The sequence below is a fragment of the Ovis canadensis genome, chromosome 7 (assembly GCF_042477335.2).
Source record: "Ovis canadensis isolate MfBH-ARS-UI-01 breed Bighorn chromosome 7, ARS-UI_OviCan_v2, whole genome shotgun sequence".
NCBI classification, from domain to species: Eukaryota; Metazoa; Chordata; class Mammalia; order Artiodactyla; family Bovidae; genus Ovis; species Ovis canadensis.
In genome coordinates this window covers 56,826,879-56,852,626 of record NC_091251.1, presented here as the reverse complement: position 1 = coordinate 56,852,626, position 25,748 = coordinate 56,826,879, and the positions used below count along the sequence as shown (strand labels likewise).

The window sequence follows — 25,748 nt, the reverse complement described above, 5'->3', positions numbered from 1 at the left end:
ATTAATTTTTCAGCCACTACTGAAAACAATGTTGAAAGCAAGCTCAGGCTTCCAGGGAGTTAAATGTTTGTTTAAAATGAAGCCACTTAAACCCCATGGATTTGCTTTCATCATCTCTGATAAGCCCCAGTTCCCAGAGGTCCCATTTGCCCTGAGTTGGTGGTTTAGTCTGGGGAACAACAGGATCCTGGTTTCTAGCACTCCTCTGACCAAGCACAGGTCTGTCCTCTCCACACCTCAGCGTTCTTACCTGTGTATTGGGATAGCAAGAAAATCTTGCTCTGCAAAGTTCTTTTAAGAATCATGGGACTATGTTTGTAAAGCAAACAAAGGTTATTGTAAATTCAGTTGGAATGTCAGTAACCTGCACTCCCTTGAGGCTCCTTTTCCCACAGCTCTTTTATAATGAGCGTTCAGTTCCCTTTGATGCCTAGTAAACCCCCATGTACCAAGACTAGTGATCAGAGCACTGAAGCTGTGCTGACAGCTGTGTCCAGCATTGTTTCTAGGGCTCCAGTTAGGCCCTGCCCCCTGCAGGGGAGCTTTGGGTCCCTAAGCCCAGGCCCATCTGAGATGCTTCCAGAAGGCAGGCACTGACTCTCCAGCCTGCCTTCTAACAGTCACTGTTCACAGCAAAGGCAGTGGACAGAACACAGTGCCCTGCTTAGTCCAAACACAGCTTTCACAGTCTTTTCTGATTTGCATATTCCAGGGGGCACTGTATACTTAATTAACCCACCAACTCATTCATCTCACAATCATTTACTGGGTACTGGCCCTGGGCTGGGCTAGGCACTACTTCAAGGGAGTCAGCCTAGTCAGAAGATGTGCCGCTGGGGTTGGGCAGGAGTTTTGAGTTCTCTCCCAGCTCTGCCATCTGTAACTTCTGACAAGTTATGACTTCTCTGAACCTCCATTTCTCTATTTGTAAAATAGGACCAGGACACTTTCGGTGACACTGTGACAAGATTATATATAACTGTGTAGTGCCTGGAAGGGGGAGGGTAGGAAGAGGCAGCCTCACATCCATCGTGGGGTTATGCCTGGCAGAACCCACAAGGCCCAGGCACTGGGAAGCAGCAACACATGTTGAAAGACATGACCTTTAAGCCAGACCTGGGACTGACTCCAGTTCCTGTAAGGTTGGTATCAGCAGGCACAGCTCAGAAAAGACAGGAAGCCCAATGCATCTCCAGAGAGGGACGAGCTGGGGGAGATGGGAGCCTGACCAAGAGCCACCTGGAAATGGGCTTGGGGGTTATCTATGCCCTCAGAGCCTCCATTAGAACAGACCACAGACTTTGCCTAGGTCCTGAATGCTAACTCTTTTCACTCTGGCCCAGGCAGCCAAAGTGAAAGCTAACGGGCGGGTGCAGAACCTCAGCACCAGAGTGGAACAGTGACCCCTTAGTGGGAGGCTGATCCCAGTCACCACATCGTACTGGCTGACCCTCAGTGAAAACACAGACTGGGGCCACATGCTCTGAAGTCAGGGGCTCCCGACTGCTCCCTAGGAAGCAGAACCTGCTGGGGGGATGCTGCCTTCCAAAGCTTGTCTTAAGGGACACACTGGCCTGTTTCGGCACAGGCTAAGCATCTGTAGGGGACTGACGGTGCTCCCTCAACTCTACTAGCAGTGTGCTGACAGGAAGCCAGGACTCCCAGCTCTCATCTGTTAAGTACCTGTGGTCCAGCACTCTCCTTCTCCTGACCTTGAATTCCTGGTCTGTAAAGGCAGAGGCCATGTGACGCCTTAGTTCTAGCATTCCTTCAACTCTGGGATTCGATGCCCAAGACTTGGTTTTTGCTAAACCCGAGCTCACCAGATGTAGGTTTCATCTGGCTGGCAGTGCTGGGCAAAGGCCACAAAGCTGGGAGGCCCACAGAAAAGATGCATTTTGAAAAGGCCTCTGAGGAAATGTTAAAGGTTGGGGGTAAAAGTCTCTTGAGACCATCTAAGGGTGACAAAAACTGCAAGGATTTGTTAACTGAATAAATCCAGCAAGGAAAGAAAAAGACCTAAACCTCTATGGGGGTTAAAAGTGAACTATGGGGGGAAAAATAGTTGCACTAGGCTGATTTCAGGTCCTCAGATCAGGGACTCCTGGCTTCTCTCTCCTACAGCTTCCAAAAGTAGAGAGAATAAAGCAAAATGATAGGTTTCCAGCAAAGAAATGGCATCTGTTATAAAACCAAGGTGTCTCTGTAAGTTTCCTCAGAGTTAGGGCTCCTGAGAAGCTATCCGTTAGGCCTGACAGGTGGGAGCTGGAAGCATGAGCATCAGCCTGCTGTGGGTGCCCTTTCCCCGAGTCCAGAGCAAACTGTGGCAGCAGAGCCCAGAGCCTCATGAAGCTCAAGGCCTCATTTTGATTTAAAGTAGTCTGAGACTACAGACATAGCCTTCAGCTTGCACACCCTCAGCCCAAGCTCAGCAAGAGGGAAGAACCACTGGTTACCAGGAACCAGCCCAGAGGGCCTGGAGAGAACCCTGTGGTGCAGTCCAGGACTTCCGCAGCACAGAGGCCTCTCTTCTCTGCAGTTCCTTGTTGACGTAGAGGCTGACAGCGCATTCCCACTCACTGAGTGGGTGCTGCAAGCACAAGGACCTTCACTGTTGCTTCTGACTGAGCTCTCAGGTCCAGTATTAAAGGCCCAGACCCTGGAAGCTATGGTCTCCTCCTGAGACACAATTCCAACTGAAGTCTCTTTTCCATAAAACTAAAATGTCATCATTCTAAATATTATTAGGCATACTCACTGGGAAATATCCATGCACCACATTATCTTGGCAAGCAAAACCACATTTTCCTTCCAATTTCTTTTTGCAAACACATGCCTTTTACCTACCTTGTGGAAAACAAGTAGTTGTAAAGCTCTCTGTCTGGCACCTCATTTGAGCAGGCTGTCAGCCTTGACCTTGTCCATGAAGTACACTGGAAGTATAGTGGGGCATGAACTCCTAATGGATGAAAGAGACAAGCCACCTGAAGGCTGTGCCTGCTCCCTGTCCCCACTCCCAGAGCCTTCACAGCTGCTCTCCAGATGGCCCTTTCTCCCAGAACCACATGCTCATTCTGACATGCCTGAGCAAATGAGCACATAGCCCAGAGCCTTCAAGGGCTGCGTTTGAGCCCCAGGGTGTAATCCTTTCCCTAGTCCCCAGTGCAACTCCCTACCATCATTCAAGGACATAAAAGCCACTCCTTAGTTCTCACGTTCATTCACACATTCACATGGTCACTCATTCACGTAAGTGCCCACCTGGCCACCTTCCAGAGTAGATGACATGTCATTGTAAACTGCCCTGCTCATTAATTTCATCACTGTTTCCACTGGTTCCTCAAAGGGCAGTATGGAGGTGGCAAGGGGGGCGGGGGGTGGTGTCAGAACTCAGTAGAGCTGTATCCTGTACCAGGTATCCTGGGCTGTTTAAGAAGGCTCCTACGAGTGTGTCGCACTTTAAACCAGCTCTGGAGGAGGCGGAAGCATGGTGCAAAAGTATGGGCCAAGTGGCTGACACAAGGGCCTGTGATGAGGGAACCCAGTGAGAGGCTGAGGATGACAGAACCAGTGAATAGAAGCTTTCACCTGGGGCTGCTATACCCATGTGGGCCTCTGCTCTGTCATTTCCAAGCAAAGTCCAGTGTGAAGGAATGCTTCTGATGGATCAAAAAGCTGTCAGAATGAAACTTGAAAGCTCACTCTCTCTTCATCAAAGCTCCAATAATAAAAGCAGCCCATACACTAATTCCTGAATCAGCTTTATTTCTCTGCATAAGGAACCCTGCACAGGCAATTCAAATTAAAACAAAATAAATATATGAATATTCATGTAAAACTGTCCTTTCTAATGAACAATTATACACAATGTACAATTCCATGTTCACTGGGCGGGTTTACAAAAATGTACCATTCCCAACTAAAAATGCACCAAAATGGTTCCATGCAAACTTATCAAAAGTGACCAAAAGTATGGAGGGAAAAACCTGACTGAGAGCACTTTGTCTTTTTTTTTTGTACAATCACAGAAAAATAAAAACATCTAATTTCTTTGTTATCTTTAGAGTAACTAAATGTGGCCACTGTTTATAACGTCGGTTTATGTTCCTAAAACATCTATGTAGTTACCATAAAAGTGTACCAACATTAAACTGGAAGTGAACATTACTGAGAAGAAAGAGGGGTGATGACACCCTCGGCAGTCAGTAGTCAGTGTCGGAGCCCTCAGCGTTGTCCACGTTTCGTGAGAGCATGTAGTTGTCCATGTCGATCGATCGGCAGTTGTTGATGGCATAGCGCAGGCGCTCAGCCATGACCAGCTGGCTAGAGTAGGGGGGCAGTCTCAGCTGGAAGAAGCAGGTCTGTGAGGTAGGCAGACTGTCGTAAGGCTGTGGAGAGAGAGACCCAGAGCTGTGACTGCAGCATCAGGGTGTCGTGGCAGGGGCAGGTGGGGAGCAGTGCTGCTCATAACCACAGCCCCCAAGTCGGGAGAGCATTTCTCCCTGCCTGCAGGTGGGCTCCACAAACAGGACTGACTGCATGGCCACCTGGAGAGCAAGCCAAGGCTTGGCCATGGTAGAGAGAGTGCAGGCTCTGGTGTCCTGTGGCCATCTAGCTTTTGGTGAAGATGCTTCTTCCCTCTCCTCACTCTTCGAAGGCCCTCCCATGTGACATGAGAATGAGCCCTGACTGGTGGGGTTACTTGGGAGAACATGCTTCACGTGGTGCCTGCCACAGGGCAACAGAGTTCACTCCCTTTCACCAGAGGGTGCAGCCTTGAAGCTGCTATGGAGATGCACCAACAGAGCCAGTGAAATGGAAGGAACAGCTCTGAGGGAGTCACCACACTCCTCCTCCCCTCACTGTCCTCCTAGTGAGCCTTCTGCACCCTTTGCCTGCCATCCTACCACCGCTCTGATGAGGAGGAGCAGTTAATGAAATCCCAGCCCACCTCTTTAACTGATAGTGATACAGTTATTTAAAACAATAATTATGATGCTTAGTAGCAAGACAGAAAAGTGCTGGGGATAGATTATTAGGTGAATATAAATACAATTTATATGAAGTTCCAAACCTGTCATGCAAAAATGTTTATGCTTGAGGAATTACACAAAAGTGAAAATGGAAACCACTAGAGGGACAGGATTCCTGTCTCTCCCTGCAAACACTGTTCTGCCCTGCAAACACAACTATTTTCCAAACTATCTATAATGATAGTAATGATATACATTGTTTTTATAATTTTTTTAAAAAAGTTTCAAAAAAAGAACCTGCCCTCTCTTTCTCACTGAACTCCTGGAAACCAGCCCTCCTTTTCGGAACTCGACATCAGGTGAGTGCATTTCTAAGAAGTGGGAGATGGAAGGCCTAGAAGCTTAGCTGTGCCAGAGCCAATGACGAATGCATAAAAACCACAACCCACAAAGACAATAAGGGGAATGTCAACAGGTGGCTCTGATCTGGAAACTGGAGAAATGGTTTAAAAGTCACGAAGGAGAGACCAATAGTGGTCAGTTTCCTGAGGATAAAACTTTCCAGGCAGGGGTGTTTAGTGGATTAACTCCTGGGATGGCAGGGTAGCCCAGAACAGATATATAAGGCAAGGCTTTTTTCCAGAACTGAATAGAAGCAAACCATTTCCTCCTCTCTGAAGCAACAAAATAGATTCACAGCTTTTAGCTTCTGGCAAGTCACGTAGAAAATTCATGGGAAGGCTCTTTTCATAGCCTTTCCTGTGTAAGGCCTCTCCAGCAAGCCTAGCATAGGAGTGGAGCCCAGGCAGGCAGCCTCAGGAGAGGGCCAGCTTTGACTACAGCAACTTTCAAGGGGTAGTTACTGGAAAAACACCAGAAAGGCAGATACTGAAACTTGATGAAACTGGTAGGATAGGCCCTTGTAACGAGGTCCTATTTTCCTTGCTGTTTCTGGAATAAACACTATGGGCCCAGCTCAGAGGACTGCCCAGCTTTTAGGGGGTTGAGAAGGAGAAAGAGGGGACACAGACACCTCTAACTTAATGTTGGGCTTGAGGGATGTACTAAGTGTCCAGGAGATGGACATAAGGAGATCTAAGTCTGCCCTAAGGAATAGTTAGGAGGCATAGGAAAGCATCCAGGAGGGCTTCCTGGAGGAGATGACATTGGTATTGGGCTTAAAGGATGAATAAGTGCTTGACAGGCATACATGGAAAAGGAACAGGAAAAGAACTTTCTAAAAGCAGAACCAAGAGCCTACACAAAGGCATGGACATTTAAAACCAGTGTCCATGGGTGGTCTTGGAAGTTCTCTGGTGGCCTAGTGGTTAGGATCCTGGGCTTTCACTGTCATGGCCCCGGTTCAATCCCTGGTTAAAGAACTGACATCTCACAAGCCATGCGGTGTGGCCAATAACCACCCCCTCACCCCCCACCAAAACAACTAACCAGAAAACAGTGTGGTCTATCAGGAGAAAGGCAAGCAGCCATAATGGCCAGAAATAGTTAAGCGTCAAGAAGTGATATTAGAAAGCAGGGCAGAGGCCAGACTGTGGAGGTGTTTAAGACCGCTAAGGTGGTCAAGGGGGCCCTGAACAGTATAAAAGGAGAAGAGTGATATGGTCAGATGGGTGCCTGAGAAAGAAAGTTGACTCTGGCAGCAGCATGCATTTAAGGCTCTAAGCCCTTTTATTCCTGAGCCATCTGTCAAGACGGCAGCTGGGCTGGTGCTCTGCAGCAGGGGCCTTTCACGAGGCTGCAGAGAAGCCACACTGCCTATTCCATTATGCACACCAGACATGTAGCCGCAGAGCATGTTACTGCTGCTCCCCATGTCGTCTCGTTCCTCCTGGAGCACGTGCACCAGTTAATGGTTAGTATCTTGGTGAAAACAAATAAACAAGACCATGTCCCAGTGCAGAAGTCACATGATGAAAAGGCACAGGAAATATGACGCAGAGGTAACAATGATGGCCCTTCTGCCAAGCTTAGCTTTCACTCAGGAAGACACTGAAAGATTCAGTGAAGGTTGTTGGTTGTGGTGTGTTTTCTACTTCCATGTAGGACTTTTTTTTTAACAATTGAAGTTATGAGATGTTTCTAAACAACTTTTTCCTGCTTGATTAAAGAGAAAAAAAAATCTGGAAATTCCAAGCATTAATCCTGAATTGGCAGGCCTACTTGAAGCCCAACATGCAAGCAACTAGGAAGCAACAAAGGCAGACATTACCAGAAAGAAAAAATATCTTACTTACCCTATCAACCTTCATGATTTGAAATCTCTGAGAAATATCAGCAGTATTGGCTGGCAGTCGAGATCGTCCCGACACAAACCTCATGAAAAGCACACGCTCCTCGTTGGAGAACTCCTCCAGTGTGTGCCAGAACCATTGCACCAGCTGATGCTGCTCATCCACCTCCCGGTACCGTACCACTTTCTTCAAGACTTCTACGGAGATCTCGGGCATCCCACACACCATCTGCTCCAGCTGCTTTGCTGTGAGGAGGGACAACAGCGGCACAGGGACGATCCAGGACATTCCTTCTCGGACTGCAGCCACCTGCTCCCAGGAGAGGTTGTTCATTCAACATCTGTGTGCAGACTGGGCACCCATGGTGGACCCAATCGGGTCGGGCACCTCATGTTGCTTGTCTGCTCCCAGACCCTCTACTTGTCCCTCAGAACTGGCATGACTGCACACGGTCCAACCTTCTTCCCTCTGACCCTTTGTTAGAGTTTCTCCCTGCTTGTGGGATTCATACATTCCTTCCTGTCCCAGGTCAAGCCAATTCAGGGGCCCACCTTCCCAGCCCCACAAAACTCTAGCCCACAGGGGCCCTTCTAATGCCAACCCCACTCATTCACACTCCTAACCACACATGGCCACAGACTGTTAAAACTGCTCTGTGGGATACTTCATCTTCTCACTAGGGTAAGCAGCTTCTGGAGGATGTGTCTAGGGCTTCTACTGTCTTTGTAATTTATATTTTCTTTTGAAAACAGTTATATTCTTTTTGTAAAAATCATTTGTTCCGATTGTAAAAATAAAAAAGTTAGCAAAGAAGAAAGTAAAACTGAGAAGTCCTTTCATAGGAAGGCAGTAAAAAGGACAGAGAATTTAATCAGGAGATGGGTTCTGAATCCCAGCCCCACCACTTCTTTTAATTTTCTTATCTGAAAAAATAAGGCAAATAATTGCTGCTCACATGATTATGATAGGTATTTTAACCGAGTCTAATGATTGGGTAGTTAACTTTTGTTAGCACAGTGCAGAGAACAGATCAGTTGAGGAGTGCCGAAGGGGTTCGGTCAGAGGCTGCCTACATAGTCTGTTTGGCGAAACCACTCCAAGGTTATACAACAGAGCATACTCTACACACAGACCTACCACTGTTCCAGGTTTGTTTCATAAATAACTCCTCCACTCTTGGTCAGTTCAGAATCATCTGCCAGACCAGAGAACCTGAAGAGAAGCCACATCTTGGGGAAGGCCGTGGAGTTATGATTGTATAAGGCTGTCATGCCCAGGGCTAAGGAATGAATGGGCAATGACAGTCTCTGCTGACAGAAAAGGGAATGCCCCGGCCAAAATGTGCCAAAAAACAAGCTGAGGTACATGGATGGCTGCTCGAGTGGGGAACAACTGGGACAGCTATAGGAAGAACACAGGGTTCTAAGAGACAAGGAGGAAGTGAAAGAGGAAGAAGGCCTTGTTATCAAGAAAGGAACAAAGCCAGGGCACAGCAGAGCACAGCTGCTGGAGAACAGGTCAATCTGGCCTTCATAGGAAAGGTCAGCGCAAGAGCCTGGATACCACAGTTAAACCTGGTTTGTGATCATGGCTTTGCCTTGGGCACATTACTTCATTTCTCTGGACTCCATGCATTCATTTCTGAAATGGTGATAGTAATTTCTATCTCCCCATCGAGTAACTATGGGGAAAACTGCACATGCGGGGGGATGCTACCACATCTGGCATGTTGGAAGTGACCAGGGAATTTTGGTCAGTTATTCAGTCTATAAGGAGTTAAGCACTGGAGACAAATCCTAAGCCCTGACTGTGTAAACAACATTGCTGACAGGATCCACTTACTAAGCTAAGGGGTACAGTTTTCTGACTAGACTTGGCCTAAAGCCAGAGTCGAAGAAGGAACCAGGAGTGAAGAGTATAGAATATATATAATTCAACTTACTACACAGCCTCAGACCCTGCATCCAACTCTTGAGAAAAGCCCAACATCTTCTGCAAATAAGGTATTACTGAATTGGCTATGAAGGACTATATAACCAAAATCACTGCTTTGGGACACAGCATTCATTTCTAAGGTCACTTATCATATTCCCATCATTAACTAAATGCTTACTAAGTATCAGCACAGAATAAGGATATATAAGTTAGATATAAAAAATACACTCTTTATTCAATGTCTCACACACTAATTGAGGAAAGAAGACCCAAACTTTGCAGCCTAATTCTTAGCCTACAACTCAGAAGTATGGATAGCTTGAGGGATTTCTAGGTGACAAGAAAGGTCTGCACAGCTACAGACCTGGAGGAAAGAGGCCCTCATGGGATCACAAGGCCGGTCTTCAGGGACTCATTCACATGGACCCTGACTGAGCTGGAGCAGGACACTGGGCCGGGGGTCAGGAAGATGTGAAGACGAAGAAGACTGAGGAAGAGTGCGAGTGAGAAGGCAGGTTCTGAAGGCTTGATGGGGGTTTGGCCTCCCAGCCAAACACTGGCCAATCCAGGGCTCACCCAAGGCTCTGAGTAGAGAGCAGACCCTGAGATATGGCCTGAAAAGTCTCTGAATAGGGACTGAAATATAGATACAGATTAACCAACACCGTGAACTCATACACCAAAATTCAGTAAAAACCAGACAGCTCCTATTTGGAGTCAAAAGCAAACCTCTCAAACCTCTCATGTGAACCTCTCAAAATGTTTCCTCTCACCTGTCGGTCCATTTCATGAAGTCGATATTCAATGGCCCTCTCCACATATTCTTTCCTATTAGAAAACGTGAGTGGGATACTATTTCCACCAGGGATTATAGGAACCATTTTGCCATCAGCGCTTTGGCCAACAAAAGAATCAAGAGGAATCATCTATGAATAGAAGAAAAAAGAATTTTTACTCCATGGTGGAAATGACCACAAAAAGTGTTACACACAAATAGAGCAGAACATCAACAACATCAGAAATCTTATGGATGAAGACAAGGCAACTGAGATAGCTGATTAGGCTACTTCAGGGGTTCCCAGCTTTTAGGAGCTACTGCCTAATGATCTGAGGTAGAGCTGATGTAATAATAATAGAAATAGAGTGCATAATAAATGTAATGGGTTTAAATCATCCCCAAATCACCCCTTGTCTATCCTCATCCATGGAAAAACTGTGTTCTATGAAATCAGTCCCTGGTGGGTACCAAAAAGGTCGGGAACTTCTTGGGCTACTTGATGAGCAGGGAGTGCTGACTCATCTGGTTTTCATTAAAAATGCAGCTGAATCTCTCCTGTCTCCAAACCAGGTTTGAGGAACTCTGGCTATCCCAGGCCTCCTGGGTTCTCTCTGTCCTTCACTCTAACAAGCAGAAAGAATGGATTAAGGGGAAGGAGCAGAAGCTGAGTGCTGGAGCTGACTCTGTTAGCAGCTATTTAAATTTCTAGGTTGAACTGCTAAGTGTAGCAATGGTTATATGGCATGGGTCAGCTGGACAGCAAGAGGAAGGCTACATCTGAGTTTTACACAGGAAAATTCTCATCAACACCAGCAGAAACATGGACCAGCCAGGATTTACCTCATGGAAGCTCTCCTCAGTAATCCCACTGTCTTCAATGTGAAGAATGCTGTTGAGAGTCTGCACATAGAGCAGATCCACCTCTTCCAGGTCTTCCAGGGTGAGTGGGACACAGCAGAGCTGCTTCCACACCAGAGGGGCCAAGTGGAGGTCCAGAGGCTTCTTTGTGCGAATGGCAACCCCCATTAAGATTCCCAAGAACTTAAACTGCATTAAGTGTTCATCAAGGCAGGCAGAAGGATTAAAAAGGAACCTGCAGAATTAGAGGAAATACTTCAAACAAAGTTGTCCTCATTTCTATTAGAAACAAGTTATTAAACAGCTAAAGCATTAGTCTAGACCTGCGTTGTCCAATATGGCAGTCATCAGCCACATGCAGCTATTTAATTAAATAAAATTTAAAATTTAGTTCTTCAGCTCCTGTAACCACATTTCAGGTGTTCAATAGTGACATATGGCCTACTGCTATTGTTCTAGATGGCACAGGGACTATATTTTGAATTACTCTGAAGAACCATAAAAAGGGTGAGTGAATGCTCTATTAGTCCTTAAGCTACCTGCTCAAAGATGCCCTGTTTCCTAAAATCATTTATCATTTACAAGTCCACGAAGCAGGATCCAAAATTCAAAATTTGACAAACACAGGAACAATACATGATTACAAATACTAATTGCTGTGACTGGACAGCATTTCACAGGTTTTAATGGATTTAATTCATTGAGGGAAGGCCATGTGGGCCTTCAGAAAATAAAAGAAGTCCAGTTTCATTTCAAGTCTGCACCTCCTCTATTCCTCTATATTGTGATTCAGCTGGTCTCATCATAAATAACAAGTCATGATGTAAGTGCCTCGGTTTCCTATCTGTGAAAGGAGAACAGTAACAGTTCCTACTCCTTAGAGCTATAATGAAATTCAATGGGATAATACATGTAAAACACTTAGAACAGTGCCTAGCATATAGTAAATGTACACTGTTATTGCAGACATTCAGTAAAACTTGCCGACTGCCCTTACCTGTCCCTATTGTAACCCACTTCTGCGGTAGCATTGGGAGATGGTATAAGAAGGTCCACAATACCAGTTTCAAGTTCCTGTAGAAGAACGAACAATTGCTTTAGAAATGCAGTTAAATGTATCAAGAAAACGAACCAATTAACATTAAAGATCATGTCGAAAAGAGAATGCTGAGGAATTTATAATGCTATATGACAAACAGCAGTCTCTGTAATTATTTTCATGGCTGTAACTTAAAATGAATTTAGGAACTCCCCCATGGAGAAACTGTCCTGCAGTACACAGAATAAAGATGAAAAAGCCAATCCAGGGCCTGAGCTGAGGTATCTCTGAGCAGGGTATAGTGACATTCAAATAAACTTCATAAATGATAGCCAAGTATTATTTTAGATACAGATTTATCAGAAAAATCCTGATATGAGGCAAAGCTGGAAGGATCAGAGCTGATTTGGAAGTAAAACTGTGACTGCAGATCTTAAAATATAGACTTGTTCAAACTCTTAAGATTTGTTTTTCTAATTTCCTTGGAGCCTGGCTGTTCTTTGTTCTAAAAGCACCGAAATAAATGCAAGCACATGAGTGGTCCTGGATTTGTCTGTTACAGAAGTGTACATATGTGTCACTGCTGTTTCCTCTGTCTGTTATATAGAACAACAGATGGTAAGTCATTGGTAGATGGCCAAGCACTGGCACTAACTCAGAAACATATCTTCATGAACATATCTTCATTTCACAAACCCTTGCAATAATTCACATATACATTACTAATAGCATGGCTTTATGTAAGTATCACAAATGAATTCTTGCTTAGATTTATAAAAACATGCCACAGTCATCATTGGAAATAGTAAAATGCCTACCATCCGAGTGGACAACTCAGGAGGGGACACTGCATGAATATACCTGGCACATCTCTGTGATTGTGTCATCAAACACTCCTCCGGCGTCATCAGCACCTTCTCCAACTAGCTTAACCTTCCAGGCTCGGGAGGGCAGACGGAGGTCTGAGGCATTCAGTTTAACTACTTGTCTCGCTATTTGAACAAAGATAGGCTTACATTTCCGTCCTCTTTAAAAGAAAGAGAAAACAGAGCAAAATATAATGCTCCACAAATGTCACTTGAAGATATTCTCCCATCAGTGAAGGAACAGGCCAGCTTAACAACAGCCAAACACTGTGCTAGGCTCACTGTAATTACACTCGGTACTGACATAAAATACTATTACTATTCTACTCTACAAATGAGGAAGCTAAGGTTCACAGAGATTAGTCAGTCGTAAGCCCATCTCAAAATATGCCAGTTAATGAAACATACATATATAATGTGCTAACCTGGTTGATATCCTCTTTACAGTAATTTGAGGTCCATAGTTTTTGCCTTGAACCATGGTTTTTCCTATAGAGCGCACCATTGGGAGGGTGTAGACTCTTGGGGCTAACAAAGGCCGAAGCTGTCCCTGCACAATGCCCCATGTTCCAGCATTATAATGAGACGTACTATTCTGTAACAGAAAGTAAGCTTAGCAGAAATGGTACAATCTGAGGCTTAAAAGAAGTAACATGTCACTTTTAGAAATGCACTTTAAAAGCATAAATCTGGGTATTAGTCCTTATTAGCAATTTATTCAAAATATTTTTCTGATAAAGTATGATTATTATTTTTAAAATACAGAAAAGGACATACACATAAGCACACAAATAAAATCATCCCTAATATTACCATATGGAGATGGCCCCATTAACACTTTCATCCACTTCCTTCCAGTTGCCTTCCTTTCCACATTTTTGAGATTACTATTTATATAAATTTTGTTTTTCTCACTTCAATTTATACCATAAACGTTTCTCTCACTAACTGTAAACAGGATGCTAACATTCTGTTAGTGCTGCACAGTATTCTGTTGCCAGGTTGATTATTTCCAACAATGATTTCTCATATCTCTCATACACCCATAACTGGGTTACCAAAAGGATTTTTCACTAATAGTTTTACAAACTAATATACATTTTGGCAGGCATGCCTACACATTAAACCAACAAACATAGCCAGCTTGCTTTCTTCCTAAATTACTAGACTGTTCTACAAAGACAATCAAATCGGCCAATTTACTTTATCTCCCCACTACCCCTCCACAGGGTATGTTCATTTGTAAGGACAGCAAGAAGCCTCCAAAGTTTCTCACACTCACTTATATAACCCCTTTGACTGAGGTATTAATACTTTCATGTGCTTAAGTTTTGAAATCATGCACTACAGTTTGTAGAAAATACATGCTCAGCCATTCATACTTTCTTGAACTTTTGACAAACCAAAACACTGAAGGAAGACCGTTTTGTGTCCAACAGCATGATATCCTGTATCTGGATCATCCTTAATCCAGCAATAAAATGAGAACAGAATTGCTGCCTTTTCTAGATCTCCTGGGTGCTAAAAGCATTAGCCATGGAGGAAGTATCTTAAGGCTGAAGAAAAGGCCCAGGGACCTGGTGAGCACAGCACGGGCACCGCTTCCTAACCAGCGTGTTACCTGGTTGTTGGGGCTGAGGTTCAGCAGCCTCCAGGACGAGTACATGAGGTCAGAGAAATGGTAAAGCAGCCGGAGCCTGGCCCTCGCAGTGTGAATGCTCACCTCCCTCAGAGCCCCGTACTGGGGGGGCACTGTATCGGGCAGGCCCAGCTGCAGAGGCACCGACACACCTGCCCAGAACACAAATGCACACTTGTAAAGGAAAATGCACTGTTTTCATTTTTAGCATTTTGAAAATTTTCAAACACATACAGAAGTTGCAAGTATATGATGGAACACCCATTCCTACCACTTATAATTAATATTTTGCTATGTATACTTTATCACTTATTTATCAGTTCCTCTATCCATCAATTCATCTTAAATTTTTGATGTACTAGAGTTGGTTTGTAAAACATATTTTTTATTTATCATTATGGAAACTTACTTTTTTATCCTTTAATTTACTTTCCCATTTAACTATGGACTTAGTTTCTTCACACACACACACACACACACACACACACACACGCACCCAAAACAAAACAAAAAAGCCAAATTCGTTCTTTCACATTCAATAACATTTCATTCTTGACATCTTCATAATAACACAAGGTGTGGACCAGGACCAGAGAGGAAGTTCTGGAAAATGGAAATGGGCAACTCAGCAGAACCCCCTCCCACACTTACTAGCGCTCCGACAGAAAGTTAACATGACAGAATGAAAGATATGAGTACATCATTCATGGAGGTTTTATACTAAAGAATAAGCTCTGTAGAAGCAAAGACTGCAAGGACTGTGTCCATGGGTATCCTCTTACAGAAATGCACAAAACTCTAAGAATGAGATACTCAACTTATTCGAGTTTCCTGAAAATAAACATTTGTACAGCTCAGTTCTCAGAGGTATTTTCCTATTTGTTAAAGCTAACATGGACCCCCTCTGTCCACGGGGGTTGCAAAGAGTCACATGACTTAGCAACTAAACAAACATTTACTGAGTACTTCTATATGCCTGACACTGTTCTAAGAGCTTCATAAGAACTGATACATTTACTCCTGCAGTTCTTTATAATAGGTGCTATTATGCTTGTTTTACAGACAAGGAAACTGAATCTCAGGGTCATTCAGCTCCTAAGTGGAGGATTCAACCTGGGCAATGTGGTTTTTGAGTCTGAACCTTTAGCCACCACGCTGTCTAGTCTCTGTCCTGAAGTGGAAGGGAAACCCTGCTGGAAGCTAAAGAAGCTCCTGAGAACCTGAAATTGTCAGCGGCCTGGCAGCACTCCTCATTCTATTAGAACATTCTTGTTTGGAATCTACTTGGCAGGCCTACCTTGCTCTCTAAGAGTATCTAAGAGAAAATGATTGGTATGGGGAGTTTTCCCCAAGGACCTGTGGCTAAGAAGTAGGGGGCTCCAAAAAGGGATGAGAAAACAGCTCTCAGGCACAAGGTCACTTCAGGGACATTCTAGTGCTTCAGATACCAGAGAGGACTTGATGGTCTACGAAACAGGTAGCCCAAATATGAAGAAATGCATAGGATGATAAATATCATACTTAAGGCAATGGTTACACTTGTGGGGAATGATATGCATTTAATTTTCTTTATATGTTTTGTAGATCTATAAGGTTTCATAATAAATTAAAAGCAAAACACACAAAAGATAGAAGTATCCCATCACTGGAGCAAAATGGTAACAATTTTTTTTTTCTGCTATGCCACTGTACAGGCAACATCATGTTTCAAACCACTGACTAGGGTGGAGAATTTGACAAGTGGTCTCAGGGCTTTTCATCTTTATTAACAGCATGCCTTAGAAAGCTATAATTCATCACTTTTACATATAAAAAAATACTTCATTGCTGTTCTAAAATTATAAATTTGCTTGCCTAAGTAATATGTTTTCTTTTGGGGAGCAGAGAGGGACTGCTATGCAATGAAGTCTGTAGGAGAACGGCCTGCTTTGAAAGTATCTGCAGTGCTGTACCACAAAGAGTGCTTTGGTTGTGTGGGGGAAGGTCTGGTGGCTTCAGAATGGTGCCTGGATGCAGGGTGAAGCTGGCAAGCAGACAGCGCAGCTGGGGTCAAAGAGAGGTTGCGCAGCACAGCTATTTCCTCCCTCACCTGGTGCTCTCGGCGGGACAGGCGGCGCTGTCCATGCAGCACTGTGGCAGCGGCCAGCTGAGATCTGCCGTACATTTTTCCCTTGCAGAACTGTTACCAGGGTTGGTTCTCGAACATGGTTGGTATGACCTAAGCCAAGCTGGGAATAAATTACAAATACTCAGATATTCAATTAGAAAGAGGAAGAGAGGAAGCCAAGATGATAAAATTTTGTCTTGGAGGGTAGCAGACATAAATAAGTTACTATCTGTATCAACTAACAATATGAAAATAATGAAGTTAATTTTTATTTTCTCTATCAGAATGATCCTCATAGCTCATTACTGTCTCCTATAAATTAACCTGCAACAAGGCCATTCCAAATCTAGCAAAGGAGTCTCAATGACTGAAAACATCTTTTCCACTTCTAGACAGGAAATAAATTCTTGGAAAGTTAAAAAAAAATACACTGAGGTTGGCTACAAAAAAAAAAACCAACAAAACATATATAACAGAACGATCCCTAGAGTTTTTACTGATTTCTTGATTTTTAACATAGATTGCCTGTGTAACAGTAAATAAACAATTATGAAAATACATACAGATAAAATTCTCATCTCCAGATCTCTGTTCTTAGGGCCTGACTAGGACACCCAGTGTTTTGGTGGCTGAGCACCTCAACATCATCAGGCAGAATAATGTCAAGGTCCACCAGGGACCTTCCAAAGGTGTCCCCACATCAACTCTTCTCATTAAGACAATGTGCAACCAGAGTGATGACCAGCTTCCCCACCTGTTAATATAATGATGAGGAGACCACAGAGCCAAAATGAGGCTACTATAAACAATACTGGACCTTGAACTTGAGGGCTGCTGGTTCTAGAGGCAGCCATAAATAAAGCAGATTTACAGAGGAAGGGGATGTGGTTCTGTATGTGGAGCTGAAAGCCACTGTAGTAGCAAGCATCTCAGACCTCCTCCGTCAAAGTACGTCCCTCCTCCACATACAGGATAGGCTGAACACATCAACCTCTTGAGTCTTTTGTCAATCTCTTACAGGCTCGGTTTATTGCTCTGCATAATGGGAGTGACAAGACCTCCTGAGCAAACACAAATATACTTTGTACACTGTCATATCATAAAAGTATTGTTGTTTTATTTTTTCCATTTTTTCAGATCAACTGATGCTTCTAGTATGTAATCTCTCTTATTACTGTAGTGAAAATGATGATGATTAATGACGATAGTAGCAAATACTTATAAAATGCCATTTATTATGTGCCAGGCACTTCTCAGTGTGTACACACACACGTATGTTGAGTTAATCCCCTTAACTACATTTGCTGTATTGCCATATTTCTCTTTAAACAATGATACATTTATTAGGCCACAAGCAACAGAGAGATACACACAACTGGACTCCAAATAATCTGATGTAGAGCACAATGATGTGCTCGAGGCCTTGTGTAGATATTCTGAGTTTCTAGCTTATCTCTTTGCCAAATGAACTATTCTGTCAGATTTCTAGACATGAGAGAGCAGCAGTGAAGTAAATCTACCTGACCCTCTGAATTGCTCCCCCAGGCATACACATCTCCAGTTGATGCCAAAGCAAGTGTGTGTTCAGCTCCAACAGCCACATCTTCGATGACCACTCCAGCCAGGACAGGGATTTGCTGTGGTCGATTGTGATTGCGAGCACGCCCTTCTGGCAAACCTATCAAGCGATCTGAAAAAATAGCAAAAGGACATTTATGGATGGTACACCATAGTCCTTTTCCAATTTATAATGAGTCATTTAATGTCTATGGTGGTATGGCAATAACATATATGTATCTCACTGGGGCAAAAACTGGTTTTCTGGTAAGGTATACTGGATTCTGAATGGATAAAGTTTAAAACTGCTTCTTTGCAAAATGTCACAATCTCCTTATTCATAAAAATAAATGAAATTAAATTTAAAATGATTAGCTTACTTCAAACCAAGAGGTAACCTCTAGCATCCTCATACTTGAGAGGACTTGCACATGTTACAAAGGCTCTAAACTTTTTACAGCCTAACAAAACACATCATGCAACCTTTCTTGTTCTCAAATTTACAGCCAACTTCTCACCTTATCTTTGCCGCCAAACTTCTACAAAGTGCAGGCTAGTTCCTGTTGTTTCACATGCTGTTTGGCTTGGCCACCTTCTGCAGCCTAACTTCCATTCTCATCACTGCACTGAAACTACTCTCAAAAGCCATGAATAGCTCCTAACTGCCTACTGCAGCCCACGGAGCTCTACTTTACCTTGATAATGTGGCCTCAGCTCCTCCTCCCCCTCAGAGACTGTACTGTCCTGGCTCACCGGCTACCTCTCTCTCTCTCTCCACTCCTTTCAAAGCCAATTCTCCTGAGTCCTCTTCCTGTGCTTACATGCCCTTTACTCACATTCCAGAGTTTTATCCTCTTACTTTTCTATCCCATGTTCTCTCCCTGGGTTTCTTAGAGCCTATTTATATGGCTTTAACTACAACATTATCCATTAGGCAAACCAACATCTCTATAAGCAATCTCTCTGGAGTTTCAGACCTAAATCCCCAGTAACTTGCCAGACTTCTCCATACATGTAGCCTAGAGTACATGGCCCAAATTCAATACGACTAAAACTAAGCTCCTTGTCTCTTTCCCCCAAACCAACCCCTTGTCCTGTCAGTGGTGTCAACATTCTTCCAAGACTAGAAACTTCAATCACAGCTTACTTCTTCCTTTTCCTCACATCTGCCTGAAACACCCTTCAGTCACTACAACTTGCCAGGAAGTTCCACTTAAAAAAGTGAACACATTTCCAGGGAATCTCACTGTGGATGCCTGGATTTGGATTTACTTAAGATCTGAATCCTGAATGCCTGTGAATTCCTAAGACCTGAACCCCACAGTCCCTGCAAGGGCTGGGAAGTGAGGCAGGATCCAGAGGAGCTCTGGTGGTCAAGGCAGTGTTTGCGGCAGCAAGGCAAAAAGGCAGCAGAGATGAGGAAGGGAAGGCTTTGGCAGAATTCTTCTAGCAAGAATGAAGGCTCTGGTAGGAGGGGTGATCAATGAGCAGGAGAGTTTGTCCTAACAGCAAACATCATGAAAGAGGAGCTGAAAAGTAGCTGGGGAATGAGGGTCACTCATCACCCAGAATGAGAAGTGACTCAATTTAAGCATTTTCTATACAGCTGGAGGGCACATGTTTCTGTAATACATGTGTGCACAAAATAAGCAATATAATTAATGCCTGGAAAATGCCTTACCTTGACCAAAGGTATACACATGACCATCTTTGGTTAATGCAACAGAAAACTGAGTTCCACAAGCAACCTTTTTTATTCCAATTCCACAAAGGACATCAACTTTCTGCAAAGTAGAAGGGTAAGGCACATACTTTAAAAAGAAAAACACTCAAATTTGCCTACTGGTATGTATAAACTCAAGGACTGTCTTCCAGAAAAATATTAATAGTCACCCACCTGTTTCCAGTCAAATCCACACTCCTAAATGTTATTTTCTCATACTGCTCTGCAGACTACCTGAATTTGGGCAAGTTCTATAGGGGGTATGGGATGTTTGACTAAAATCCCCCAGCACCCCATGTGAAGTGGAAACACTGCTCTGCACAACAGAAACCAAAGAGAACTCTACTGCTGTTTAAAGAACACTAAAAGACCAGGTAAAGCCACAGGCTGCTCTCAGTCAGATTGTTTTCTACTTTCAGAGGTAACAGTAACGCTTTATATGTTCTTCAGAGAGGACTTCCTTCCCTTCTGCACCTACTGCTGAATATTTACCAATCTAGCTATCAAGACGTCACAGACTATATATGATAGTGAAATCTGGAGTTGAATGTAAATTGAATACTTGTAAATCATGCTGTTTGTTAAACATATTAGAAAAATCCACATGAAGAGAATGTACAAGAGCTCTGAAGAGCTGAGAAACCTTCTATAATGTGCATAAAGACTCTAAATTATTGTTTATGCACTGGGTTTTCCTATTACTTTTGAAAAGGCACACACCTGTATAATTCAGTGGCAATAACAAGCTGAAATGGCAGCCACAAGCAGAGTTACAAAAGATTGTTCACACTTCCCTCCATAAGATATCCTGGAAATATATATATACTTATTTCTTCTCTATATGGGGGTTAGTTCTACACTATTCAGTCCATAACAGTGACAGATGCTTGCCCTTGCAGAATTTTTATATCCAGTTTAGTAATTAATGACTTATTTAAAATAAGGTCTGCTGCTGCTGCTGCTGCTAAGTCGCTTCAGTCGTGTCCGACTCTGTGTGACCCCGTGGACTGTAGCCTACCAGGCTCCTCCATCCATGGGATTTTCCAGGCAAGAGTACTGGAGTGGGGTGCCATTGCCTTCTCCGAAAATAAGGTCTTAGAATGATGGAAATTTAAGAATAAGCAAAGGAAGCTTCTATATTTCATTATGAACTACCAAAAATGTTAGAAGTAAATTACTTCCAACTAAAAAGATGTACTGACATAGAAGAAAACCATGGTGTCTGCATCCCTAGATTAAAGACAATACTGACCTGAGGTGAAGATTTTGCAGTGGAATTTCCTAAACCTAGTTTTCCATAGTCCCCGTCTCCAAAAGCCCACACCATGGAGCCATCTGCTGACACTGCCAACGTGTGGTTTAAGCCACAAGCCACCTGGAGAAAGAACAAGGTGGTCAGTAAGGCAAATCACAATACCTAAAATACATACCCATTTCTGGGACCCTTTTTCTTCACTTCAGTCAAAAAGTTGGCTCTGTTTCCAGAAGATTTTTATTGGTTTCAGGGTTTTACATATGTTAACCAAATTTGTCATGAAGAAAATATTCTCAACATTCACAAACAAAAGACAACCTTCTTTTCTTCAAAGAAAAAGCTTTCAAATATCTATGGTTAACTCTGAATTAGACAGTACACAAGACAGGAAAAAAGTACATATGATTAAAAAATATTCATACCAGAGACAGTCTAAGGAATAATAAAAGATAAAAGATAGTAAAAGATAATATTTTATCTCCTCTTTTCATTAAGAGAGAATCTCAACATGTATAGGTCATGGACAATTATTACTTAAGAGCAGCAGGTACCAATATGTTGCAATTCAGCCATCTGAACAGGACAGCCATCCTGTCCAGGATACCGAACAGGAGTTACTATTATTTAAAGGTTTCATATCAAGTTGTATTATGAAGAGGAGTTTGAAATATTCACATCCTGAATTATGACTTTCATTTATTAACCAATTACCAATTAGGCCAAATAAAAGGTACATCAGGATAAGTACAACTGGTGATTCTAATCTTCCTGAAAGGACAGTATCTAAGTGCACGCAGAGGAAACAAGAAACTATGATCAGATAGAACATGTTATTGACTTATTCCATGCCTGTCCAATCTGATATCCCTCCAGTGCAGTCACTCTCTCCGGAAGTTTTTTGTTAGAGGTGTTGCCCAAACCCAGACGACCATAATCACCATTCCCAAAGGTAAACAGTTTGCCATCTGATGTTACCACTGCTGAGTGTTTGAAGCCACAAGACATCTACAAACAGAACCAATAAGAACAAAAATGTTAATAAGAGGGTATACTACGAAATCAGTCATTTGGGTTTTTAATACAGTAATAATCTTTAAAATAAACTTCACTGGCAACTCAGGATCTTCAAGTCCAGTATGTCCTGTCCACCCAAGTGACCCTCCTGCTTCTGCAAGTCTGATCTACTCATCATCTTCAGAAAAACCAAGATAAACAGCACACCTTAGAAGAACTGTTGCTACTCTTCAGCTGCAGAGATGACCTAGACTATATGAGTTAATGAATGGGGAAATTTTTTGTAAACTCTAAAGAAAGTGAAGTCACTCAGTTGTGTCCGACTCTTTGCGACCCTGTGGACTGTAGCCTGCCAGGCTCCTCTGTCCATGGGATTCTCCAGGCAAGAATACTAGAGTGGGTTGCCATTTCCTTCTTCAGGGGATCTTCCCAACCCAGGGATCGAACCCGGGTCTCCTGCATTGCAGGCAGATGCTTTATCCTCTGAGCCACCAGGGAATCCCTGTAAACTCTAAGGTACTATGCAATTTGACAACACTATTTTAGCTTGCTAATTGATTTTCCAGAAAAAAGTATACAAACTCAACCTTTGTAATAAGAATGACAGGTTGAAAGTAAAGATTTCCATTTAGTAGTAGATCAAGAACTGTGGCACAGGAGTTAAACCTCACCTTTTACAAAGACCTGAAGCACCCTGGCCTAGATCAACCAGTTGTCTAGAGGAAAAAGAGTCCATTCTAATACCAAAACCCACTTAAACCCCTGAGACACTCAAGAATGACTGTGAACCACCAAAAACATTGGATCTTTTATGATGGGGTAATATGTTTTTACTACTGTTTTTTCATTACCCAATCTTGAGAACTAAACCCAGTAAGTTTACATTCAAAGATAAACTTCTCCATATCCTGCCCAACCTGCACCACTTCTTCTCCTTGTAAGGCCTCGATCTGCCTGGGCCGTCGCTGCCTGTCGCTGTTCCCATGGCCGAGTTTGCCATAATCACCATCTCCCCAGCTAAAGACCTCACCACTCTCAGTCAGGGCCATTGAGTGCCCATCAGACCCACAGGAAGTCACCAGCTGGGTCACCACAAAGCCTGCAACAGAGCAGAAATGCAACAAAAGTCACTGGGTGGTAAAAGTTCCCTCTTTAGTTGAAACCACTACAAAGCAGTCTCATAGAATAAAAAAAAATACCACAACAGTACTACAGAAATAAAGAAGAATATCTTTAATTTTAAATCTAAATTGTAGCCATAAACTAGAAATTTGGGAGCAGTAACATAAAATGATGATGATGATAAGGAACAGAAGAAGGGTGATAGGAGCAATTCCAGTCACTAAGGACCATGTTCTAGTCACTCCTGTAAGTGCTTTACATGGATCGTTCATTTTCTATTTTCACACAGAGCCTATGAGGCAGATATTATCATCACCACTTGTACAACTAGGGAAACTGAGTCACAAAGAGGTCTAGTAGCTGATGCAAGGCACCAGAGGCAGGATGTAGTAGAACTGAACAGGAACCAAGCCCTCCCATCCCCAATGTTGTGCTCTTTACACTTAGATCTGAAGGAAGAGAACTTAGAGCTATTCAAGAATTCATTATGAACTTATGTTACTTAAACGCTTTTACTTAAAAAACTCCATTTGCTTTGTATATTGACTAGAGCCAGTAAAAGTTAACTTAAGAAACAAGCCAGAGGCCCCCTGCAGTGCTTTTTCCAGAGATATTTTTTCTCCAAGTTACAGAGTACTCTGGGAGATGCCCTTTCAAAGGCTTTGGTACATATACACATTTCTATGTAAATTTATGTTTATTGTTAATGAAGCACATGCCTGATTACTATTGCTATTGCATGTGTGCTCAGTTGCTCAGTGGTGTCTGACTCTTTGCAACCCCATGGACTGTAGCCCGCCAGGCTCTTCTATCCATAGAATTTTCCAGGCAAGAATACTGGAGTGGGTTGCCGTTTCTTCCTTCAGGGCATCTTCCCAACTCAGGGATGGAACCCATGTCTCCTGTGTCTCCTGCATTGGCAGGTGGATTCTTTACTACTGAGCCACCTGGGAAGCCCTATTACTGCTAGTAATAGTTACCAAATTACAACTTTGCAATTTTAAAGAATTTGTTTACAATCTTCAGTGAGTATTAACCAGCAATTTATATCATTGAATTCTAGCAATGCTATGACAACTTGTAAAATAATACAACTTAAAATATGGAAAATTAAGGTTGTGCATGCCTAAACAAGAGCATAAATATAAGTGAAAACCCTACATGACTTTATTTAGCAAAGGTTTGGGTGAGTTGCAATGTAATAAACAAACATTCCTACGAACAGGCCACAGTTTCTGATCTGCTTTTAACTGAGGATAATTTTACCTTGTAAGGCTGAAATGACTGTCAGCACATGAAGGTCATCTGAATTTCCTTGTCCTAATCTGCCATAACTTCCTTCCCCACAAGCCAACACTGTGCCATTGGCCTGGATGACAAAGGTACAATTTTGACCGCATATGACCTAGTATCAAAACACAAAGTTACATGTATTATGTTCTATTACATAGCTTTAACATGCAAACATTTAAAATGATTCCATGTATACCTAGGATACCTTTATCAGTTCTTTCATCCTTTCACTAAAGTGGAAGAGTTGACATAATTATGGGATTCCTATAAGCCCTTGATGATTATAAAACTGCTTACTTAACTAAAAGATGTATGAGGCTCATCTGATGATTTAAGATAGTTTAGAAACATGTTATCTACAGAGCTTTCAGTCAGTTGTGCAGAGTTTAAGAAGAAAATAGATAAAAAGAAGAAAAAGGAAACAGTGATGGGAAAACAGTAAAGATTGGCTGGAGGCTACCAAGAAACATAAACTGGAGGGGATATCTGCAAAAAAAAGTAGTGCATCTTGGGGCTTACTGAGGTAGAGAAGAACAGAAGTGAAAGCAGGAGTCTTAAGAAGAGTTTGGAGATTTAGTACCACAATTATTAGAAGAGAGGAGGGGTATCAATGAAATCTGGCTAAAGATACCAACAAGTTAATGACCCCAAAGAGAGAACTGATAATCAGCTATATCTTAACATCTATAAATATGTACTGGGCAGGCTTAAAGCATCATGATGTTACTTAATTATACTTGAAAACAAGAAAAATTTCAGAATATTAACAAAACTTAAGTCTTATAAAAACTCTATAAAACTTTTATTTAGAAGCTTTATATCATGACTTTGTTGGATTCCTCACAATAGATTATGCAGTGGACAAACTATCCCAAGTAAGCTACTGAACTTAAGGGAATCAGAACTGTCAGTTCTCCAATTCTTTACCCTCCTAGTTACCTGTTGGGCCTGTGAGAATGAGGGAGCTGCTGCAGGTACCATTACATTTCTTCCAGCTTCTGCCAGCTGTCCATGCCTGCCAGCACCCCACAAGTAGACATCACATTTACCTCCCAAGTGCCAGTCCTAGAAAACCACAAACAAATCAAAATATGATTTGTTAATTCATTCAAATAAGCATCTACTGGGTACTAAGTGTATAGAAGCTGCTATGGGGGACACCAGGGTATAAACACATAAGCATTTAGAACCAGAAGATTTACTAAGAACCACCATAAAGTTATTGTCCTCTTTACTGACCTCAGGTCTGGAAGTTGCCCAAGACATAATTTGTTCATCCATGCCATTAATCCATTTACTGTTATCCTGTAAGACAGGGCAAACATCAAGATCAACTT

The 25,748-nt window shown here is 42.7% G+C and overlaps 1 protein-coding gene across 8 annotated transcripts in view; it reads right to left on the bottom strand.

Annotated features, from left to right (window-relative positions):
• Positions 1–3,748: 3,748 nt before the first annotated feature.
• HERC1 (HECT and RLD domain containing E3 ubiquitin protein ligase family member 1) overlaps positions 3,749–25,748 on the bottom strand; it is a 210,859-nt gene continuing 188,859 nt past the window's right edge. For all 8 annotated transcript variants that reach the window (XM_069596206.1, XM_069596212.1, XM_069596209.1 and 5 more), the window contains exons 62-78: positions 25,651–25,716; positions 25,351–25,476; positions 24,385–24,523; positions 22,914–23,095; positions 21,832–21,987; positions 20,980–21,102; positions 19,686–19,788; positions 17,968–18,137; positions 16,430–16,568; positions 14,323–14,492; positions 13,127–13,296; positions 12,697–12,862; positions 11,794–11,870; positions 10,779–11,031; positions 9,934–10,086; positions 7,229–7,534; positions 3,749–4,388 (exon numbers count right to left, since the gene is read on the bottom strand). In XM_069596206.1, coding sequence (XP_069452307.1) covers positions 4,203–4,388; positions 7,229–7,534; positions 9,934–10,086; positions 10,779–11,031; positions 11,794–11,870; positions 12,697–12,862; positions 13,127–13,296; positions 14,323–14,492; positions 16,430–16,568; positions 17,968–18,137; positions 19,686–19,788; positions 20,980–21,102; positions 21,832–21,987; positions 22,914–23,095; positions 24,385–24,523; positions 25,351–25,476; positions 25,651–25,716 — 2,685 coding nt within the window. In that variant the 3' untranslated portion in view covers positions 3,749–4,202. The remainder of the gene's footprint in view (positions 4,389–7,228; positions 7,535–9,933; positions 10,087–10,778; positions 11,032–11,793; positions 11,871–12,696; positions 12,863–13,126; positions 13,297–14,322; positions 14,493–16,429; positions 16,569–17,967; positions 18,138–19,685; positions 19,789–20,979; positions 21,103–21,831; positions 21,988–22,913; positions 23,096–24,384; positions 24,524–25,350; positions 25,477–25,650; positions 25,717–25,748) is intronic.